Source organism: Rhamphochromis longiceps, linkage group LG14 (genome assembly GCF_057381845.1).
Source record: "Rhamphochromis longiceps isolate RC_006_pf linkage group LG14, R_longiceps_female_GT1.1, whole genome shotgun sequence".
NCBI classification, from domain to species: Eukaryota; Metazoa; Chordata; class Actinopteri; order Cichliformes; family Cichlidae; genus Rhamphochromis; species Rhamphochromis longiceps.
Genome location: NC_140570.1, coordinates 23,215,120 through 23,231,376, shown reverse-complemented (window position 1 = coordinate 23,231,376; position 16,257 = coordinate 23,215,120). Strand labels below are relative to the sequence as shown.

The window sequence follows — 16,257 nt, the reverse complement described above, 5'->3', positions numbered from 1 at the left end:
TCCTTTCCTTGGATAGGAATGGATTTACCTGCTTTCCACCTGCCTGAACACCATTCCCTGCACCCCTGGTCTGATTTGGATTTTGGCCTACCAGCCGTGAACATCTCTGGAAACTTTATTCATAAGACCAAAAAGAAGATAGTGGAACTTAATTAAAGAAGTCTGCAATGTCTTGTTCAATTGATCTTGGCTGCTGTTAACACTTTCTCTCTTCTTCTGGCAGGGCTCCTGGTCGCGTCCCTGATAAACCATCCTCCCCAGCCAATTACCAGCTGCCCCTAAATATTAACCAGCTTGCTCCTTGAGTCCATTTTAAGCCAAAATATGACACATTGGCGAAGACAACAACTCCTGTGCTCCCACTTTCATGCACTAGCAGACATGTTTTTTTAACTAATGGTATCAGAATTTACATAATATACCTTTAAATCAAAGTCCAAACAATAAGTAAATTATATGTTACTTTGTGTGTGCCTAGGCCAGTGATTCCCACAGTGTGGGGTGGGCACTGCTGGTGAAGTTACTGCAGGTAAGCCACAGTAATTCAGTTTGAAATTACTCACATGTGTAGAGTTAGAGGTGTATAAACATTTATTTATTAATGTAAAAAGTGAATTAAAACTGGTATTAGGAGATGGTCAGTTTGTGATATTAACCTGACCAGAATGTGCTGCTTTTAAATGGATGTTAGGGTCAGGTGGGTCACTTTGAATATGACTGGGTAGCATTACGAAAAACATAGTCAACAGCCTGTGTTATTCATGTTTTTTGAATACAATTTTCCAAAATATACATCACTTTCTTTTTTTAGGTGAGCTCCATGGGATTTTCTCAGGTTTTAAGTAGGCCACAGCACAGTGTGCAGAATGACTCTTGACTTTGGCTGATCTAGGCAAATCGAAACAGACCCTGCTTTATATTATATGGGATTTAAATTTGAAACACTACTAAATTACTGCACCCTCAGATTTTGAACCACTATACAAAGGATAAATAATTATTTCACAGTTTTTCAGTCTGACTCTTTTTTGGTAACCATTATATTATTCCTTTTTTTTTTTTTTTTAAACATTGTGACAATATTTATTATTCTGTAGAAATAAATAATGAGTAAAAAATGATGCTCTTGAGAGGCCCAGCAATGTTCTAGTCCAGTGGTGGCGTCTGTGTTCACAGAATATTAATAAGAAATGCTGGAGTTAAGCTTGTTAGCCATTAGAGGACGAAAACCCTTTAGCTCTAACCAGTCAGCTTACCGGGTGTGGTGGAGCTTGCTAATGCCATTTGCTGAGCTAAAGATGTGGGTTCCATCAATGAAGACAGACTTCCACCCTCAGGTAGCCTATCTGAAATCTTATCACGGATGCCTGCTTTACACTAGAACATCAATCCATGAGTCTCTCCTAAATAATAGTGCTAGTTAGTGAGGCATGACGCTGTGGCTGTCAGTGAATGTTAAATTCATTTATTATTGCACCCGTCTCTGTAGGATGAATGAAAGTGATTGGGTAGTTAGGACTTGAGTTGAGGGGTTGACACTTTAGCCATCTGCAGAATAAAAAAAATATATCTAAGCAGGGCATATTTTATGCCTGTGATGAAAACAGCCTTTCTGGTCTTTGTGGAAGAAGATATGCTGTCAAAATAAAACAAATGTGACCTTGTATTAAGTGAAGATCTTTCATATCATTAAATTATTAATTCTGCTCATGTCTTCCTATATATGAGTGCAACGGCATTCACAGCTCACCACAATGCCCTTTGATAGTGCTCTGCAGAAATAATGAATCTATAATCTTGTAAAGCCTCACAATAATATAGTTAGAGATTATCCCATTTTGGGCTTTGCAAAATAAACATATAATCAATAGGACATGTCTAAATGAATGTGACCCTGTAGATGTGTTCCACATGCGCTCTGCATCCCTGCAGGGAGAGCTGACAGATTTAAAAGGAGCCGGGAAGGGAAAATCCTTTAGAAGTAGAATTATTAACCAAAAAATTCTAACCATGTCTCACAAATGAAAGCCTGAACAAAAAGCTAGCTCAGAGGATGAAATGACAGCAGAATGCTGGGCTGTGGTTGGTCTCTCATAAGATGTGCATTATGCATAGAGAACCTGATGAATCACATTTATATGTGTTGTGTAAAAAGTAAGACAAAAACACACACAATAAGAGATAGACTTCACAGAGAGAGTTGCAGACAACTGGGAATTTTTGCTGGACTTTTGCTCTCAAGGGAACCATATTTATTCTAAATTTGCTATATGGGAATCAAGAAACCCAAAGGAGACGGCCCAAATGAGTACCAAAGCTACCAGGGACCCACAGGAATCATTTATATATGTGTGTGTGTGTCTATAAATGTATGTGGGAGTTCATCACTATAGTTAACACCGCAACAAAACCTCATGTCCCAAGATAAATTTAGCTCTAAAGGGGGTTGAATGGTGGTGGAGTATAACTGAATGAGCCTATAAACCAGAACAGCAGGTGGGAATAGAAGAGAAGGTAGAGGACGTCTTTGTTTTCTCATCTTCCTGAATGAGCTTTCTATTACCGTAATCCTTTTGCATAAGCCGGGCAGTTAAATCTTTTCTCTTAAGGAACAGCCCGCTTTAATGATGCAGAAAGATGGAAATACATAATTAGAAAATGTAAGGCTCCCAATCCTTCACGATAAATGTTGTGAAAGATTGGGAGAGGAAATGGGTTCACAGATAATAGTGCCTGTGCACTATTATCACATGCTGCTAAATTTACAATTCATTATTAAGGATTATTGATACATTTGGAATATGCTAAATTAACTCTATGACCAGCTCCATAGAATGAAGCAATGCTGTGCCTCATTCCAGCCTTAACGAAGATAGAGGCACAATGTAATTGAAATGATGTCCTTCTTCTTGTATGCAGAAAACAATAAGACTCTACCAGGTCAAAGTCTTTCTTATTTCATTTTCTCTGCATCTCTGTGTCTTAAACTGTGGCAGGAAAACCAGCTAGGCTGAGGGTAAGGTGTAGGTAAAACGATGATCTTGATTGTTTTGTGGTAGTGGATGCTTACACATAATGAATGCTCAAAGATTTCTAAAGTTATTCAGTCAATTTTCCACACAGTTTCAGGTAATTTTGAACTTTAAATGAGAAACACATCATGTTCTTATGACTATGACTGTTTTCAAACTTTTTATATTATTTCTTATTTTGACAGTCACTTTGTGTCCTCTACTTGAAGTTCATACAAAGACAAGGTGTTTGCTAATGTGTTTGCACACCGTCTTTGATTTCACATCTAATCTCAGAGAAACCAGCTGGCGTGCAGTTCAGTGCCCAACACATTAAAAAACAAATGAATAACTAAAAAATAAGTGCCTGAACAAAGAATAAGCTTTAAAAAAAGAGAGTAGAGCTTTGTGACAAAACGTCGCCTACTAGATGAGTTAGATGAGATTTTCCAGGTGCTGGGCCACCACATGCTGCCGAAACAGCTCCAGGGTCAGTGTGTGTCAAAATGATTGTTCAAATCTTTGGAGCTCTGCAGGAACAATGAATAACATTTTTTGAAAACACATTCCCTCAATTAGTCTTTTTATGGTGGCAGTACAGAGCACTGTCTAGTATGTCTATAACGACAAAATTTTCATAGCTATCACAGCTATTCAATCAATGCCGTACATCATATGGATGGAGGCATCATCAATTTGAAGAGAACACTCCCATCAACCTTGTCTGAGTTGCAGTTGCATTGAGCCTCCCTGCTAAGGGGAAAAATTGAGTCAAACCATTCCCAAGGCAAAGCAGAGCCACCAGATTACATTACTGTAGGGGGTTCTGATGGGTTATTGATCTTAAAAACTGATTGTAGTACTCAGGTGTGGTTTTGGCTCAGATTTTAGGAGGAGAGGTGGAGCGTGAGATTCAGGCTGAGTGGCAGAGCTGTTGAATATCGTCTAATCAGTGTCTCTTATGCAACAGTGGACTGGGACCTGCAGACGCCTTGGAAGCACTGATGTCTGAGCAACCTGACACACAGGCACACAGGCATAAGAACACCAGTGCAGGAGAGTGAACTCTAAATAAAAGCACAAGCAAGCAATTTTAAATACACTTAGTCATTGAGGGTTAGCAGGAGGGACTATGCGCTTACCTGCTGCTCCTTGGCAGGTAGCTCCATGCCCTCCTGGGTTTTAATTGCACCTTAGAACACATATGCATCAACACTACAATGAGCGGGTGGAGGGAGGTTTGGAGTCTTCTCCCACCCCCATTCTCTGCGGCCTGCTGGAGCGGGAGGGCTAGTAGGAGGAGTTGGCCGTCCGACTGCGGTCTGGGGTGTGGGGCCTCCCTGCTGCTGCGGAGTCGGGGTGGTCTGCCTCTCCCCACCGCAGGGAAAAGGGTAACACCACCTGGGTCTGGGTGCAATTCCCCCCTCCAGGGGCAAGGGTACCTAGACCCGGATTGTAGAGTACGCTTGGGGAGTGTGATTGTGTGTACAGCGTCTCTTTATGTCTGTCTCCACGTTGGTTGAGTGTGGAGTGAGTGCATATGAGAGCATGAGGGTGGGAATGGATGTTTGTGTCTGTGTGTGCCTGTATGTCTGTGTCTATATGTCAGGTTGGGTATCAGACGCCACCTCTCTGGGGACACCTCAGGCCCTCCAAGGTTTGGAGGCCTATCTCCACCCACCACCACTTCCCCTGCCGGTGGCGGACTCCCTCAGGTGTCGGTGTGTTGGTGGTTCTTTGTGTCTGGGGGTGGGCGTCCGGGTACACACCGGCTCACTCCTTGGCGGCCGCTTGTCGGGGCCTGGGGCCTGGGGCTCGCTCGGGCCCCCTTTGGAGGTGGGGTGCCCCCGGCCTCTCGGCCTAGGGCTCGGTCACTCAGGCGCAGCTGGGGGCCGGCGGAGCTCACGGGCGCGTCACTGCAACCCCCCCTGGCTTCTGCTCCGCGGCTGCTGAGTGAGCCCTCATCTGGGACTCTCCTCAGCTCTTACTGGAACAGTGGCGCGGCTGCCCCTCTGTTGGTCTTCCATGGTCTCTTGTGTTCTGGGGGCCTCTGGATGTCTGGAGTTTTGATCTCCTCCATACCCGCTTCACACCCTGGAGGACGGGGCTGAGGCCCCCCCACACTCCCTAGCAGATCATTACATGGAGAAACCTTTGAAATGCAAGCATGCTGATCCACACAGGTATGCACACATGGGTATTCACAGACGCGGACTAAAGCTTTCTTGGCTGCTGCCTCAAAGCACACTGTGCGCTGTCTATCTTGCGTGCTGCACAATATCGTTTATTACTTAGTAAATACTGATATCTATGACTAGCTAGTTTATTGTGATGGTGCTTTGTTTTCTCTATTATTATGTTGCTCTTTGTTGTTTGCTGTCTCCTCTGTTTGTTTGTTTGTTTGTTTTTTTCTCCATACAGGTGACCCAGGAGTTTTTTTTTTTTTTTTTTTTTTTTTTTTTTTTTTTTTGTTTTGTTTTTTTTGTTTTGTTTTTTTTGTCTCTCTTCCCCCCCCCTTCTCACCGTCTCTTCTCCCCTTTGGTTTTCTTTTTTTCTCTCCCCCTCTCTCTCTCATTCATTCCCCCTGTCCTATTTATTAAAAAAAAAAAAAAAAAAAAAAAAAAAAAACTGATTGTAGTACTCAGGTGTGGTTTTGGCTCAGATTTTAGGAGGAGAGGTGGAGCGTGAGATTCAGGCTGAGTGGCAGAGCTGTTGAATATCGTCTAATCAGTGTCTCTTATGCAACAGTGGACTGGGACCTGCAGACGCCTTGGAAGCACTGATGTCTGAGCAACCTGACACACAGGCACACAGGCATAAGAACACCAGTGCAGGAGAGTGAACTCTAAATAAAAGCACAAGCAAGCAGAATGTGAAAGCTTTCTGTGTGTGTATGTGTGTGTGTGTGTGTGTGTGTGTGTGTGTGTGTGTGTGTGTGTGTGTGTGTGTGTGTGTGTGTGTGTGTGTGTGTGTGTGTTAATAATGGGCATATCCTTCAACTCAGATTGCAACTGAGCCATTCAACTATATGTGTCAGTGGTGTGCCTTGTTAAAGTGAATGGATCATGAGCCAGTAAGGTTACTGTGATCAGCCATAATAATAAAACCACCTCTTTGACCCGCAGGTCCCCCAGCAGACCACTGCAGTGATGTGTTCAGTCTCATTCACCTTACTTCTGGTGGTTTTAGTGTTTTGACAGACACACTAAACAGAATGGTATAACATGAGTGCACTGGCATGTAAAAATTATCGCAACTTGGCATCAGAGGAGAAAGAAAAAGTTCTTTCACTATTGACCGAAAGCAATGACAGCAGTCTCGGCTGCTAAAAACCAGCTTTGCAGCATTGCAGAGCAAACAAGTTCTACAACTCAGCTCAGCTCCGCCCACAGATCTGGAGTGTAGTTTAGTTTGGATGTCACTCCTCGTAACTTCCACACAGCTAGCTCCACTTATTTTAAAGTGAGTCTGTGTTCTTGGGCTTTTTCTCTCCCTGTGTGAGACACAAGCTCCTGCGGTGCTGCTCATCAATGTTGATCTGGAAGATAAACCCTGTTGATGTGAAGGATTAGAGACTGAGATTGTTTTGAGGGGTTGTGTGAGAGAGGAGCTTTGCATTCATGGATCGCCTTGACCGAGCTCCTGGGCAGTTCAGGAACTTCCAGAAGGATGATTTTGAGGCTGACTGGATCAAGGTGGCTAAATGCAAATCTGGTGAGGTGTACCAGGTCAAGGTCAAGCTCTGGCGGGAAAACTGTGCGTTGAAAACGTTTGACACAACCTTGTGTGGAAACAACTTTTACAGGTGGGAACTAAGTTATAATTGTTAGAATACTTTGAAGAATATTGGGTCTATAGAAAGGAAAGGCCCACAGCTTATCGTTTAATTAGCATTTGCGATGCCAGGATATCTTATTGTAATATGACAAAGCTTTCAACGAATCCCACCCCACTATATTATAGCACCACGCACTCTCTGAAGGCCTAAATTAACACCATCACAGGCAACAGGGAGCACTTAGACTTGGCAGTAGGAGTGTAACGGCTGTACAGAACAATGCAATGTGAAACACCACGTGGACTTGTTACAACACAGCTATGATTAATCACACACATTTCTGCTCCTCTGAACCAGACATGACAACTGATTGGTGAATATGTATTAGTTAAACATTAACCAACTACAGAATTAACATGGCTTAAGCCAAGAGATTCATCACTACCTATTCTAAAAAAGGTAAACAGTATATTGTCCAAGGCAAATATCAGTGAACTGGAACAAATTCAAGATTAAACTAACATTTGGTAATGCTTATTGGACTCGGACTTCATCTTGAATTGTACAAAAACTATTGGATTCATTGTATCCATCGCTCTCACCACATCTACTTTTGATGTTTTTCACAGAAAACATTTCCAGTGGTCAAAGTTCAAAATTCGAATAAAATCACAGCCTTTTTTTTCTATTCCAGGAAAATAATAGAGGAGGTGTCCAGCATAGCCAAATTGAAATTCAAGTACATAATTCCCATATATGGCATGTGCAGTGAAGTGACTGCACTTGTGATGGAGTACATGAGTAATGGGTCCCTGAACAATCTTCTAGCCAGTCACAGTTTGATGTGGCCGAAGAAGTTTCAGATGATTCATGAGACCTCCTTGGGCATGAATTTCCTTCACAGCATGAAACCTCCACTACTCCATCTTAACCTGAAGACTTCCAATATCCTTGTGGACGATCATCTCCACATCAAGGTCAGTAAACTTCTGGAAACTTAAAATGAACTCCTGGCTTATTCTGAGCTCTGCAGAGCGCTCTATTTTAATTCGATAACATTGTCTTATTCTTGTTTTGTGTGTGTGTGTGTGTGTGTGTGTGTGTGTGTGTGTGTGTGTGTGTGTGTGTGTATGTGTGGTTTTTTTCACTAAGATTTCAGATTTTGGTTTAATCCACTGGGAGGAGGGCATGAACAAGACCTTGTTCATGGAGCGTCTGGCTGCTAGAGGGAACATAAGTTACATTCCTCCAGAGACCTTCACTCACTCCCCCGATCCTCCAGGAACTACCTTTGATGTTTACAGGTGACTTGCCAAGGGTGTTTTTGAAATTGCACCATCAGAATCACAGCTTTTTTTCTGATTCAGCGCACAGTTCACACTTCACACAGTGTAACCTTGCTGTACAATATATATACTTTAATCTTTCAGAAGTCAGAGGGACATATTAGATGTATATCACTCACTCGTTTTTGCACTTTTATTTATTTATTTTTCATTGCTGAAAAGCTTTTCATTGAACAAAAAAGAGCTTTCAATGCCTTTTATGTGTGAGGAGGACATCCACAAAGTTCAATGAATACACAGTATGCCAAAATGAGAACGCCAGGACTGAAGTGCTTCCTTCTGCTTTGATTTGCAGCTTTGGAATTGTGATGTGGGAAATTCTGACACAACAGAAACCGTATGCAGGTAGGAAATTATTCATTTGAAATGAATCCCATCTTCATTCCATGATTAATAGGCGTTTCTTTAGAAAGGAATTATGTAACACTGCATAAACATGAAGGGATTTCATTTCAGTGTTTTTAGAAATAGTTCTTAAATGATGTGAATAACATTGTGAAACATATGAAACAAAACTCGCAGAAGCTTTAAAACATGTCACCAAAATGAGCTTTGGGGTAAACTGGCTTAATTAGTACTCATGATTCCATTATTAGACATTTCCTTCTGAGAAAACAATTGTCTGTGAAGATTTTGAAGTGGCAAGTCAGACGAGTTAGAAAAGCCAGATGTCTTCCTACAGAATTAGATCAACTTTATACTGCTTTCAAAGTAAAGTCAAAGCCAAGAGGTTGTTATCTTAACTTGGCATATCGACAGTAACTGTCTGTAAGCTTAGTATGGTAATGACGCACAAACCCACAAACATGTTAAAAGCACAATGATTCATTTGGTATGTCTAGACCAATACCACATTGATAATAAGCCACTAAGGATTCATAACCACAATGTTTTAGAGAAAAATAATCGGATTTTGAGGTTAAAAGTGTGGCTATTTTTATGTGAGAACTTAAACATTAGAGGGATAATCAGAGGAATCATTTGTAGAAGAAGAAAATTACACTCTCCCAAATGAATACTTTGGCTCAGTGCCCTACACACACTTTGAAAAAAGCCATCAAACAAGTAGGTTCACTTTGCTCCATTCACTGCTTACTGCATGTGCTCATCTACATCTAAATCTGGATGCAGGTTGCAGTGTGACCACAGTGCTCTTACAGGTGTCGCAGGGGAAGAGGCCCTGTGTGACTATGATACCCGATCAGAGGCCTCCTGAGTGTGAACAGATGATCAGCATCATGAAGCAGTGCTGGGACGATGATCACAGGAAGAGGCCACCGTTTTCAGGTGCGGCAAAAGGATGCTTTTGGGCTTTTTCTTATGAATTTAAATGTTTTAAATGTAAAACTTGTTGGAGAGGGCAGTCCAGGTTACTAGCCAGACGTGGAACAAGATTTAGAGATATCCTGCACTACGTGCAGTTTTGCATTCGAGCATCTAGAGCAGAGCCACAGCAATCGGATTTTAATAAGATTACTAGTGCACATCAGTTTCATCAGACCAGTGTTTGAACTCAGAAAAATAAATGCATAAACAACAAATAGTCAAGTTGTTCCTTTCAGCTTTGCAAGTAATTTTAAAGTCAAAAGTCAATGATGTGCTCCCAGGGAACACATTATAATGCTTCAGTGAAATACATACATTCAAATGAGGTTTTCATCATTTACATAATAAGAAGCAGGGTCACCATTGTTTAAAGAAACACTCATGACTTGAGAAGTCATGCTGATGAATACAAATCACCTCCATGTTTATTCATAAACTGCACCTTGTCCAATTTGTCGTGTTCGCAAATCTCTCCACAATTAGTACCGTATCTATGAAATAATTCTCCTGCGATTCCTGGATGACCATTCATGCTGTAGAGGGGCAGTCCTCACTGGGTTTTGGTGACTACATTAACTTGAACAGGCCAATTCAAAGATTTTCTTTCTGCTGTTTGTGTGCAGACTTTGTGAAGCAAACGGAGGCTTTGAGCGAAGTCTTTAAGGTCCCGGGACCAATTCACAGTGGCAAAAATGGAGATGCGGATCAGAAAGCAAATTATCCCTGGCTGTTCTCATCAGTGAAAAAGGTTTGTTTGACTCCACTCTTTAGACTCCACTCTAGTTGCTCTGTTGTATGCACTGTATCTACTCCAGCTTTGAGGGCAGATTAGTGGTATTATAGTAAGTTTGACTATAATGTTCACTAGCGTTCGCTAATTAGCACAATGTACATCTGGGGCCGATTAAAATGTCAATTGTGTTACACCAAATGAAAAGTCAGGGGAGTCAAGGGAGCCAGTTTTAGTAGGATTTACCCTCAAAGCCAGTTGCTTTCAAGTGTTTTCTGCCACCCCCGGCTCCTTCAAAAGCAAAACAACAACAACAACAACAACAAAATCGATCATAAGATTAACCAACAGAGTTAGTGGAGAACGCATCCAGCAGCCACCTCAACTGTGGTTAAAAATCCTACAAACTAATTTGGGTCATTAAAAAACAACAACTGCCAAAACGAAAACCACCATTCTCTAAACTGACACGTTACTAACACTTGAAAGGGCTATCTTTGATGACCTCTAACCCACTCACCCACCTGCCCCCATGACCCTAAACTGGATAAGAGGTTAAAATGGCTGGAAAAAATATGGACGCTTCATGGCAGTCAGTCTAGTAACCTACAGATTATTTCAAAAGGATAAAAGTCATGGTAGTACTGAATGGAAATTTAAAACGATTTTTCTAGCTTAGGGTAGGTCTCAGTCCCTTCTTTGAAGTTCTGTACAAATTTTCAAGGCATGAAATAGCGTGCCCCCCCCCCACACACACACACACACACAAACAATTTTTTCTAATATTCTGTGTAAATAAGATTAATAATGTGGTCAGTTTTTATTACTCTGTTTAACTCTGGAGCTCACGCGATAACTAATTATTGTGCTTGTAAGCCACTTGTGATGACTGATATCACAACCATTAACCTTTGTTTTCTTTTCTTTTCTTTTGTTTCCATTTTAGATCACTAATACCGAGATGTCAGTCTCTCCTTCAGGTAAACCAGCTCTCAGAGCATGGTGGAAATGTTCAGTTCAATATAATTTTTGCAGGGCTGACACTTCAAAAGTGATGCTTACAGTGCCGTCACATAAAAAAAAATCCATCACCTTTCACACTGACAAATAGAGTCAATACAATCAATAGAGTGGAGGAGCTGTTGTTCAGGGGAGGAGACAGTAATGCGTTGTTGATGCTTTTGACCCAGTGTTGCGAACAACATTAAAATAATAGGTCAGGATGCTTTTCACTTTTACAGTCTGTTATAATTAGATTATCAGACTACGACGACCTGGATGACTGACAACCTACCCAGAAAATACATTACTTCATGCAAAAAGATTGAAGAGTTTCTGCAATTCTAACAAGCGTGAAAATCAACCATCACTATTCTTCAACACAGCCTGAACTCTCATAGACAGCTTTCTTGTAATTTATTTAATAGTTCTTGAGGCTTCCTGTAGGTCATTCAGAGCTCTTCTTTGGATGTTGGCTGCCTTTTCTCTTTTCTCTATCAAAATGATCCCACACTGCTGCAGTAATGTTGAAGTCCGGGCTCTGAGGAGGCCAATCCATCACTGATTGTGTTCCATTGTGTGCTTTTCAGTCCAGGTATTTTTTAAAAAACACACTGGCATTTTTTTTAGCACCATAGTCACGCTCATAAAAGCTGGCAATTAGATTATTTTCAGACTACTTCATGGGGGGTTAAAGTCATGGTGGCTCATGGTGGATCTGATGCTACTTTTCTGCATGCATAATTTAATCAGTTTCAAAAAGGTCCCCAACACCACTTACTGAAATCCAGGCAGAAACCGTGTTTTACACATGGCTGTAGATACTCACTTCCCCACAGTGGATCATTTCATGTCCTTCTTTCATCAGTCTAACCCTTTGCATGTCTGCCTTCACAATACCCATGAATCTTCTCCGTGTTGTGTCTTTTTTTCCTGAGCAGCCACTCCACCTTTAACAGCCTTCCTCCAGAATATCCACTTTATAACTTTTGGGACATTTGCATCTTTGCACATGGCCAAAAAAAGGCTCAACACATGTATTCACACATGTATTCTATCTTGCTTTTACTGACTTTCAAGCTATACTTCCACCTCCCCATGTTCTCTTCCATCTGCTCCTTACACTCAATGCACACTTGCTTCTTGGTAAAAAAATACTATTTAACGCATGTTAAAATGTGTTCTCTTGCTTTTGCGATGACAGGCTTAGAACTTAAAGTGCTTAAAGATACAGTGTAGACACAACACTGGTTCATCCCTTGAGTTAGGTTTCTTTAATATCCTTGAGTGATTCATAGGTCAGTGTTAAAATGGTCAGGTACATGGACTGGACTGAAATTAGGTGAAAAAGCAGCCAATGTCCAAAGAAAAACTATAAAAGACCTTCAGAAAGCCACTTTAAAAAATGACTTTTGCACAGCACTGCATCTTCAACACTAGTACTCAAAAGCTCTACATCCCTTTAAAAGTTGGCTTACAAAAGCTTCAAATAGAGACATTAACATTAGACTAAGCTGTATAATGCAAATTTCTTTTTATTTAACAGATGGCCAGTATGACAAGGAGGCCATTCTCTCTATGCTATCAAAAAAAGACTTTGGCAGTTTCAGGAAGTCTGTGAGAAGGGAACACGTATCCTCACAGTTTTCCGGCAAAAAGACACTCCTTCACTGCACAGTAGCTAGCGGTGATTCAGAGAGTGTCGAGCACATCCTGAATCTGGGTGCCGAAGTCAACTGTACGACTGCCAAAGGTTACACTCCTCTTCTTATTGCTGTTCTGCAGAGGTATGTATAAGCCTATGTATGTTGTCTTAGATCAGTTGCAAGCAACTAAGGGACAATGCTGTGCTAACAACTGCCTATTTTGATCCTTGGTTTACCAGATTTCCTGCTCTTCTCTTCAAAGTTTAAGAGAAGCACTGAAAATGAGGGAAATACAGTTTTTGCTTTCTTACTAAGAACTAAAGGAAAAGATTGATTCAGTATCGCTGTCATTGTCTTTTTATTATACCGTATCTATAAAACTCTTACAAATATTGAGAAATGTTATAATAATCTTGATGTTAAAATTATTTATGGCATCCCATTTGTGCAAAAATATTTATGCATTGATTGGTAGAAAGGCATAAATATCCAGTAAACATGTATTTCCTGAAACTGTATTTATCCACGTATGCAACAAAGTGTTCACACGCACAGAGATCAAAAAATCATCTAAGTGATTAAGTGTGCTTGAACTATTGCCCAAACATCCCTGAAAACTGCAACATTGTCTCTACTCTAGTTGCTTGATTGCAAAACTACATGCACTTCATGATATCTCTGACTCTTGTTCCACATCTGGTAGGCATGGGTCACTGCAAAAGTATAATGTAGTGATTTGTCCACGTTTCCCCACTATTTATGTTTTTTAAGCAAAGTCAAGCTTGTCTTGATCCTGATGAGGTGGCATTATGTAGTTTTCTGAAGTGTAGGACTGTTTTATTTTTAAGTTGTAATGTACTCTATCAATGAAACTTATTTTCAACAGGCTATATGACATCATCTCTTTGTTGCTGGAACATGGCGCAGATGGGAGCCTGGGAGATGAGGATGATTGGACACCACTCCATTTTGCAGCTCAAAATGGCGATGACAGGACTGTTCGACTCCTGCTGGACAAAGGTGCTGTCATCAATGCCCAGGAAAAAACCGGCTGGATGCCCTTCCACCTGGCCTGCCAAAATGGACATGAAACTGTGGTGCGGCTGCTGCTTTTGCGACAATCGCAGGAAGCTGTCGTAGAACAGGAGAAGGCAAACGGGAGGACACCGCTCCACTTGGCCTCCATCTACGGGCATCTCAGTATCGTGAAACTCCTCCTAACTCATGGAGCAGATCCCAATGCGACAGACAAATGTCTGTGCACTGCTCTTCACCTATCAGCCGAGGAAGGCCATAACAGAGTAGTCAGACAGTTGATACAGAGTGGAGCGACTGTTGACATTGCAGACAGCAAAGGGAATACTCCACTTCACCTGGCTGCTCTGAAGGGTCATACAGGCATATGTAGGCAGCTGTTGTCAAACGGAGCCAACCCAGATGCCACTACTATCCAGGGATGGACCCCCATGCACCTGGCTGCCCTAAAGGGACATGAAGCAACACTGGTCCAACTGGAGAGTCAGGGTGGTTGTGTAAATGCAAGAGGTGAGAACGGATGGACTCCACTACACCTGGCCTGTCACCAGAGTAAGCCAGATTTGGTAGCAAAACTCTTGTCAGCCAAGGCCGACCCACATGTCACAGAGGAGAGTAAAGGATGGACACCACTACATGTGGCCTGTAAAAGTGTGAGTTTTCCAAGTGTCCTCCACTTGATATTCCATGGCGCAAATGTCAATGCTTTAAATTATGGAAATGCCACACCTTTACACCTGGCTGCCCAGCACGGCTGTGTACCCATTGTAAAAGCTTTACTGATGAATGGAGCAGACGGGACACTGCTGGATTCTTCTGGATCCACAGCTTTAAATGTAGCTCAGCAGAGTGAAAAGTTGGAAATAGTGGAATTACTAGAAAATGGATGTTAACTATCATGAGGATGACAATATAATGGAGAAGTTGCACTATAGAGGAGGGATTATCAGGCAACTTAAAGCACGATATTGATGATTTTTTCACAGAAAAAAGACCAGTTTTGCAACGCATAAGAAAACCAAATCAATTTCACAAACCCATCTATATTTTGAATGTTGTCAGACCATTGCACAATTGAAAGCAGAAATCCATTGCTGTCCTTGCTTAAAAAAACAGCGTCTTCAAAACCGCACACTGTTTTTAGAATCGGTTGGATTATTTGTGATTTTCCACACCTGTGTTGTATCATCATGCTTGTCAATTTAGCTGACGCTTTGCCACGACATCAGTGTTTATTGTGTTTACAGCTGACTCCTGGCCACTTTATTAGGTATACTTTGCTTCTACTGAGTTTGAACTGCCTTAATTCTTAATGGCACAGATTCAACAAGGTGCTGGAAACATTCCTGGGACATTTTGGTTCACATTGATGTGAAAACATCACACAGTTGTTACAGATTTGTCTGCAGCACATCCATGATGTGACTCTCCCGTTCCACCGCAAAGGTGGTCTATCGGATGGAGATGTGATAACTGTAAAGGTCATTTGAGTACAGTGAACTCATTGTCATGTCTAAAAACTGGTCTAGGATTTGTTTGAGAGTTTGAGATGGTTTGATGTTTATGGCATGGACACCTTATTAAATTGAAATGAAATGCATGGTTTCGGGAGCTGTATTGACCTACACATTCACAGGGTTTTTCCTGGAACCACAGTGACTGACTTAGATGTAGTGCTAGGAGCTGAGCTGAATCAAATGACTGTAAATGAACAGAGCAGAGGTATATTTAACCTGAGCTTGGATTTTTCTTTAAAACATGTTGCTAAGTGAATGTCTGCTGTATCATTTTTAAATTGCTATTTTATTCTGAGTTTATTTTCCCCCTTCACAGCATCTCTGACCCTGAGCAAATTAAGTGCTGTCTGTTTACTTGTGTGGATTTTCCTTCTGTGTTGATTTTGATTACATCGTGACAGCATGAAACCATCAGTCCTCTTCTCCTGCTCATTAAAAGAACTGGGTAAACCATTTCTTTCTTTGTGTCTTGTCATTTGTCTTTTTACCTGACCAATATACTATTAGAAACAATAGATTATGTAAATGATGGACAAATTTTTCAAGTCTAAAAACCTGGATCCACTGTAGAGGTGCCTCCAGAAGTGCATTCTTTCCATTGGCCAGCAGGGACACGACACTCTTGGTTGTGAAAACAACTCCTCCCCTTGCTCATCATGTTCAAGATGGTAAAGGCGAAGGCAAACAGCTTAGTGTTTCACAACGAGACGTCCTTAACTAATGCGTGACATCATGGTCGCTATATCCATCTTTTAATTACAGTCTGTGCTTTGAACCACTTGACTAAAATACTAGAGTCTCAATACAAACTATAACCTATAGAAAACAGTCAAATCCTTTACTTTAAAACCATAAGATTTTTGTTTAAT

The 16,257-nt window shown here is 41.3% G+C and overlaps 1 protein-coding gene across 1 annotated transcript; it reads left to right on the top strand.

The window, feature by feature from the left end:
* Nucleotides 1–6,418: 6,418 nt before the first annotated feature.
* On the top strand, nt 6,419–15,826 carry ankk1 (ankyrin repeat and kinase domain containing 1). Its single transcript, XM_085379782.1, has 9 exons — nt 6,419–6,816; nt 7,484–7,766; nt 7,942–8,093; nt 8,431–8,480; nt 9,267–9,422; nt 10,085–10,209; nt 11,138–11,171; nt 12,737–12,977; nt 13,723–15,826. The coding sequence occupies exons 1-9, from the start codon at nt 6,632–6,634 to the stop codon at nt 14,762–14,764; spliced, it is 2,268 nt and encodes a 755-aa protein (XP_085235908.1). The 5' UTR covers nt 6,419–6,631; the 3' UTR covers nt 14,765–15,826.
* The last annotated feature ends 431 nt before the right edge of the window (nt 15,827–16,257 follow it).

Excerpts from the sequence above, each read along its gene's own strand:
- ankk1 (XM_085379782.1), top strand. The coding sequence starts at position 6,632 with ATGGATCGCCTTGACCGAGCTCCTGGGCAGTTCAGGAACTTCCAGAAG. Across the intron at positions 6,817-7,483 it reads TGTGGAAACAACTTTTACAG|GAAAATAATAGAGGAGGTGT; the intron begins GTGGGAACTAAG and ends TTTCTATTCCAG. Across the intron at positions 11,172-12,736 it reads GATGTCAGTCTCTCCTTCAG|ATGGCCAGTATGACAAGGAG; the intron begins GTAAACCAGCTC and ends TTTATTTAACAG.